Genomic DNA, 7593 nt, shown 5'->3' with positions numbered 1-7593 from the left:
TAGGGTGGAGAAGAGGGGTTTAAATACACCACACATTGAAATACTAGATGTATTAATGGCTTTCTTCAATTACTGTAGAGATGATAACTCAGTTTCATAATAAAGTTAATCAATCTTAGAAATCAGTAATAGAAGCTTATAATATGAAAACCAAGAGAGGAATTGATTCTGTTATACTCTTGCTCTCTGAATGCTTCCAAAGTAATATATCTAATTCTGTTATTGTATATTAAAAGGGCCACTGAAAAATCTATAAGAAAGCAGATATCCTTTAATTTAGTTCATTCATTAATTTATTCAATCAATTCTATAGTTGCCTTTTAAGTTAAGATTTGTTTTTATCCCAATCTTTATTGTTGGGGTAATACATTCAGCAAATGAGCATCTATGACAATTGCCATCCAAAAGTGTTCAGTCCTAACAAACTCAGCCTCCCAGCTGTTAATATTTTTCTTTCTTATAAAAAAGACTAGTGGCCCAGTGCACGAATCCATACACATTGAAAAGAAATTAATTAGAAGAAATATTTTAATATTTCCATTTGCCCTTTCTCTATAATAGAAGTGTCAACCAAATTCATGATCGACAATGACAGATGGAAACACACGCGTGCAATTGGCACCAAGGAGAGCTTTCTATGTATCACACCTGGACTGAAGACCAAGTCATGATCATGAGAAGAGGAGCATTCATATGATTCCCTGGATTTTCCAGGGGAGTTCTATGCATCACAAGAGGCAGAGACTCTCAGTAGGTGGTCCTCTTGATTATCAAGGTTTCATAATTCTGGAAGTCCTAATTCTCTAGACCAAGATAAGAAATCATATCTAAAGCTCAGGTATTTGCCAAGTGAGACAGATGTTTCCACACACAAATAATAATATGGCTCAAGCATTTGTTTCGTCTGCACTTAATTGTTTCCTGGGAAAAAGTCAGCCATGATGAAGCACTCAGAAGTATTATGTGGTGGATAAAAGCCTGGGGTTTGAGTTGGGTTCACATGTTTCCAAGTGATAGCTGTAGAACACTGAGTTTAGATGTTAACTCAAAGTTCAGTTTCCTCACCTGCAAAATGGGGAGGAAAATGATAATGCCATAATCAGGGAGGTTATTGTGAGGATTAAATGAAAGACTATGTGTGAAAAGCTTAGGCTGGTGTTTGGTTCCTAGTCATCATCTGTAAAAAGTACCTTCACCCCGTTTGAGCCAAACATATATTTGGCGCCTGGCCCTTCTCCCTGCACCAGCATTTTAATTTCTGTGTTTTACTTACTAGCTCACTTGTGGCCTAAAGGAGACTTGGGAATATTGTAGGAGAAACTTTTTTTTTCCTTTCTTCATGGGTAACTTCAGTTCAGGACTCTACTATACTATTTTCTTGGTATAGATGAATTTATTACTCTGTCATAATCCTGGTGGTTAGGGAGGATTAACTCACCCATATTACTTTTACATCAGTTATGTATTAATTCAAATTTAACCAAGATTTGAAAAAGTCAATTCATGCCTTTGAGTGGTTGAAGTAATAGGCAGAATCTAGCCTATGATGTGTCCAGAAGAAGATACTGTGGTTTTGGCATGGTGTGGCTTTGGAGGAAGGAAAATAGTGGGGAAAAACCAAGTTGCATGGAATTCGACCTCCTGCTTGGAGTATGCAGACATTTTCTCATCTTTAGAATAACATATTCTTACCTTACTAATACGTCTGTCTAGAAAAGTGTTCACTTAAATTCAGATTGCAAGACTATCTCTTTAAATGCTAGAAGGGAATAATTGAAATTACATTTGTTGAGAAGACTATTTTTTTTCCATTGAATGGGCTTGGCCCTCTTTTTGGAAATTATTTGACTTTAGATATGTGTTTATTTCTGTGATCTCAAATCTATTTTATTGCTTAAATGTCTTTACTTATGTCTGTACCACACTGTCTCTTTTGTTCATTTCCCTCCAGCTTTATTGAGGCATAATTGACAAATAAAATTGTACATATTTAAAGTGTGGTGATTTTATATATGTATACTTTGTAGAATGATGACTACAGTCAGGTTAATTAACACATCCTTCACCTTATGTGGTTATGTGTGTGTTGATAACGCTTAAGATCTACTCTCTCCCAGTTTTATTACCATGCTATACTTTAGAACCCCAGAGTTTATTCATCTTATAAATGAAGGCTTGTACCTTTTGACCAACATCTCCCCATTTCCCCCATCCCCCAGCTCCTGGTAACCACCATTCTACTCTCTGTTTCCATGAGTTTAACTTTTCCACATATAAATGACATCATATAGTATTTGTCTTTCTCGGTCTGGCTTATTTCACTTAACATCACGTCCTATAGGTTCATCCATGTTGTTTCAAGTGGCGGGGTTTCCTTCTTTCTCTAGCTGAATAATATTCTTCTGTGTGTGTGTGGGTGACATCTTTTATCCATTCACCTGTTGATGGACACTTAGGGTATTTCTATATCTTGGCTTTTGTGAATAATGCTGAAATGAACACGGGTGCAGATATCTCTTTGGGAGACTGGTTTTATTTTATTTATCATTAAGCACTGGTCTTTTATTCCTAACCTGAGATACTGATTTTATTTCCTTCTTATATATACCCAGAAGTGTGATTGCTGGAACATATGGTAGTAATTTTAATTTTTTTTGCGGAACCTCCGTGCTGTTTTTCATAGTTGCTGTATCGATTTACATCACAGCAGCAGTGCACAGGGGCTCTCTTCTCTCCACGTCCTCGCCAATTTATATGAGTGAGTTACGTGTCTGGGCTTCTTGCAGAACCACCCAGCCTGGAGGATGCAGGGAAGATGCTGAATGAGAGCGTGGTGGTGAACAACCCTATACAGCTGGAGTGTAAGGCTGCAGGGAATCCCTTGCCTGGTATGTTTACTTGTGGACTCTATGACTTATTAACATTTTAAGATTTCTGGGAATAGTTACATCTGTTTGTGAGCATAATATAGTAATTACTAATAAAGAAAGGTTATAGATATATTTCAGGGTAGTATTTTCAAATTTTCACTACTTTAAATGAATAATTAATTGTCTTATTGTCCTTCCTGGGTCCATAAAACACATGCTGATATTTCATATATATTTATTTTGAAAAATATATTTTTATCCAGTCCATATTGGTTATCTTTTTTAAAAATATATATTTTTTATTGATTTCAGAGAGGAAGGGAGAGGGAGAGAGAGATAGAAACATCAATGATGAGAGAGAATCATTGATTGGCTGCCTCCTGCATGCCCCACAATGGGAACAAGCCCACAACCGGGGCATGTGCCTTGACCAAAATCGAACCTGGGACCCTTCACTCCACAGGCTGACACTCTATCCATTGAGCCAAACCAGCTAGGGCCATATTGGTTATCTTTACACATCAGTCATTTGAGGAGACTATTATTGTTTTCATTCTCATCACTAGTAAGTTATTCCTAGGAGTCAATAATAATACATATTTTGAGGCTATAGTGGATATATGTTTGGTTTTGATTAGATGTGAAGAGAGGAATATGTACAACAAAAAGAAATAGAACCAGTTAAAAATTTGCTCCCAAACAATATTGATGCATTAGAGACAAAATAATTTTTTTTTTTATAAATTCACTGTCAGGACTCTTATGCTGGCTTGGCTATTCATGTTCTTCTTACGGTTACTTCCTCATAAAAATCTCTCTAAAGCAAAATTTAAACAGATTAAGCTGAAATGATGAGCACAAGAATAAAGCAGTTGTTACTGTTTTAGGTAAACTCTAATTTAGTGCAGGTATCGAGCTTTTCAAAGAAACAAATTAAACAGATGGGCCTCTCCCCTCTTGCCCTTGCAGTTATTACCTGGTACAAAGATAACCGGCCGCTCGCAGGTTCCACCAGTGTGGCTTTCTTGAACAGAGGGCAGATCATTGAGATTGAAAGCGCCCAGATCGCGGATGCTGGCATATATAAATGCGTGGCCATCAACTCAGCTGGAGCCACAGAATTATATTACAGTCTTCAAGTCCATGGTGAGTGCTGCTTCCCCTGCATGCACCCTGGGGTAAAGAAACCTTCAAAATGACGAAGTCCTTCTATAAAATCTTAGTGTAAATATTTAACAGTGTTAGGATCCTCTTTATAGAAGAATACAGTGTTCTAAAACTGATAAGCGTTTTTATTTCCTGATTCCTATTCAAATGCTTTATTTTCATATGCTGTATCAAACTTAAGTTTGCTTTAGATGAATTGTTGAAATAGTTACCAACCCTCTTATCGGCAATGACAATAGCCCTGATTGTAAATACAGTACTGTCTATGAGAATCTTATTTTTAAACAAATGTTTCCAACTTATTATCTCTAATACTTTGAAGAGGAGTTGGTAGTTAACACACTAGAGTGGATATAGTGGAGAGACATCAACACACATACATGTATGCACCCATGCGCGCACACACAAGAGCCTGAAATCAAGAAAAAAAAATCCACTCTGGTATCAAAAGCTGGATTCCTACACAAAGTAACAAAACCTCATTCTCCTCATCTGTAAGTTGGCGAGACTGATCATTGCCCTACTTACCTCACAGGATAAATGTGATTAGAATCCCAAATAAGAAAAGTGAAAGAACTCTCTGCCCCCCTCCCCACCCCATATATATACATACCAAAATCCACCGTGTGAAAACACTACTATGGACATTATATGTAATTTTCATTACTTTGAGGTGAAATTTTCTGTGATGTCAACATAGCTTACTTACTTGCTTATTTCTTTTCAGTGCCCCCATCCATTTCTGGCAGCAGTAACGTGGTGGCAGTGGTGGTTAATAACCTGGTGAGGTTAGAATGTGAAGCCAGAGGCATCCCTGCCCCAAGTCTGACCTGGTTGAAAGATGGGAGCCCTGTCTCTGGCTTCGCTAATGGGATACAGGTACTCGCTGTCATTCCTTTGGTGAAATCTACTACCTAATTGTTCAGTACAGGAAGTACAAGCAGATAAAGCTGTTAAAGAGATTTGGAGAACAAGGATTCACAAAGGTTATCCAAAACCGCACACATACATTCATAACTACTATGGACACACACTTGGGATTTCTAAGAGTTCCCTTACAGCATATGCAGTGCTTTCTTTTAGATACTTGCTACCCACAACCTCCATTCCCTGCCACCTCCACGTGAGCTACCTTCCACAAAGAAATGTTCACCAACACCAATAAACAGGAATTTCCTTGTAGAATTTATACTTAAACGTATGGAAATAATAATGACTCAGAAAACCATATAGAGTATATTTACTTCTACAAAATTATCAAATAAAAACGTAAGACATCATAAAGGACACATTATAAGAAATGAAATTAGAGTCTGGAAAAAAAACAACAACTTGTTTTACACGGATTCAAAATTAAAAATACCAAAACACATATATCTCATTTAAAGTGTACTTTAATATTATTTTGTTTATCAGAAAACATAGTTCTCTCACCATTCTGCTTCTTTAGCTTTTCTTAAAATTCCAATGCTTGCAGAATTTGGGATCTTAAGAGATGTAGAGTTAAGGTCATTATATTGGAGGTGCAACTAGATCAATGGGATAAAAGAGCCATGAATGTGACAAATTAATTTATTTGGCTGCTACTTTGCTGTTAATTTTAACTTCTCACTTGTTCTCCCAAATTAAAATTAGGAGGAGGTTAGCTCCTCTTTTCCCGCTTCTATCCCTCCTTCCCCCCTGGTGGCTTTCTCTTCCTCTGTAGTAAATGTGGGTGAAATTGGACTTTCACTTGGTCCTATAGAGACAGACTTGTTTTCAGTGGTTATTACCACATTGGGTCCTGGCCTTCCAGTCTTCCTCCACAGAGAAGATGGATTAAGTGATGCTCGCACACTTTAAAACAGCCAAGTGGAAATCTTTCTAGAGACAGATGTCTATTGATTAATCTCAGAAAATAAGAGGAGTCTGTTTACACCTACTCTTCTCAGGGGGCATGTTGGTTATTTAGCTTTCTTATCTCTGATAGGTTCTGTCTGGGGGGCGCATCCTGGCTTTGACCAGTGCCCAAATCAGTGATACGGGGAGATACACCTGCGTGGCCGTGAATGCTGCTGGGGAGAAGCAAAGGGACATAGACCTCCGAGTATATGGTGAGACATTTCAACAATGATTTCTGCTCTGATATGGCTGTGTTTAATCCTAAAATCATTGAGGAAAGGAAAGGGAAGTTTTTGACAATAAAGAACTATGGACAATAGAAATGACATTATAGGATTAATCCAAATCAAATGCTCCCTTTCTACCTTATTTTTATCTTTAACTATCCCTTTTTAAAGGTCTGAGAAATTAAAGTGCGTACATTAATCATGTAAGGTGTGGGTTTTATGGAAGACAGCGCGAGGAGCATGACTACGGAGAGCAGCTTTATAATGGGAAAGATACAGTCTCCTCACTAAAGCAATCATTTGTTCAAGAAGCTCCTTTGATCCATTCTACTCAAAGCCTTGACTTTACTACCTTTTAATTATATTTACAATCAACATATACTTGCAATCAGCACTTGGCAGTCAATATTCTGTCTGTGAATTAAAGGCTATTTGAGATGCAAAAGTTAAACTAATCATACACTATTTGTTTCTTCTGTGGCTCCTCAAAGAATATCTATTTCATGCAGGCCTTCTCTGCTACATCCCACCTCACTTCCCAATAATTCACTCCTGTTCAAATATATTACTTAGCTTTAAATAAGTTATAATTTTTAATAAAAAGGCCACTTGTTGCAACATGCACACCATGCATACCTCATTAAGCTGAGAACTCCCCATTTGCATCAGTGGACTACCAAAGGGCTCTCTATGCATCTCTCCTGTTTCTTCTGCAGTTGACGTGGGTCTATGTGAAACCTCCAGCTTTGCTGGTGCTCTCTGTCTGAGGGAGCAGATGGGCCTGAAATACTCATCCCCACAGACTCCAACTCCTTCCCTTCAAGGGCCTCTTTTGTGCTTTATGGAGAACTGGAATGTGCCAACCTCAAATATCCTTAGTCATCAGTCAGTCAAAGCATGTGGCACAATAGCTCCTTCGGTCATCAGCACGCAGGCAGAGGGGTGACATTAGTATTTACCGGGTGTTAGTGAGCAATGGAAATTGGGATTGGCTCCTTCCATCTCTACAATGGTTAGTGTCAAAGTGGACCTGGGAGGTGATCGGGAGTTGATGTTCTCCAGGACTTCCAAAGATGTGCATCACTATTCTTTGTCATTGGCTAAGATGCTTCCACACCATCCTTTGAATCTGAAAACCCAGATCTTTCCTTTGTTGTAAGATTCAAATTTCCAGCTAAAATGAGCATATATTTGAGAATGCATATATGTGTTTAGCATCTGAAATATATGCATGGCAAACTACTGTAAAAATTAAAATGGGTTTTCAGTCTGAAATTAGTTTCCAATCTGTGTTCTACTATTAGTATTATTTCCGTACATTATATACTTATCTTTGTAACAGTAATATTGGCAATTCTGTGTCTAATTAGAGCCTAAAGAATGTGTATCCCCCAAAGGTAAATTCCTCTCAGATATACTTTGTAGAGTGTGGGGCTGGGGAGGAGTAG

At 37.7% G+C, this 7593-nt stretch overlaps 1 protein-coding gene across 1 annotated transcript in view; it reads left to right on the top strand.

Annotated features, from left to right (window-relative positions):
- Positions 1-3811: 3811 nt before the first annotated feature.
- The window catches only part of LOC107184528 (hemicentin-1-like), a 13876-nt gene continuing 10094 nt past the window's right edge, over positions 3812-7593 (top strand). The window contains exons 1-3 of the mRNA XM_015569924.1: positions 3812-4016; positions 4765-4916; positions 6007-6130. Coding sequence (XP_015425410.1) covers positions 3812-4016; positions 4765-4916; positions 6007-6130 — 481 coding nt within the window. The remainder of the gene's footprint in view (positions 4017-4764; positions 4917-6006; positions 6131-7593) is intronic.

This window comes from Myotis davidii, unplaced genomic scaffold (genome assembly GCF_000327345.1).
Source record: "Myotis davidii unplaced genomic scaffold, ASM32734v1 scaffold362, whole genome shotgun sequence".
Classification (NCBI taxonomy): Eukaryota; Metazoa; Chordata; class Mammalia; order Chiroptera; family Vespertilionidae; genus Myotis; species Myotis davidii.
Note: the sequence above shows the minus strand (reverse complement) of the source record. Positions and strands in the feature narration are given on the sequence as shown.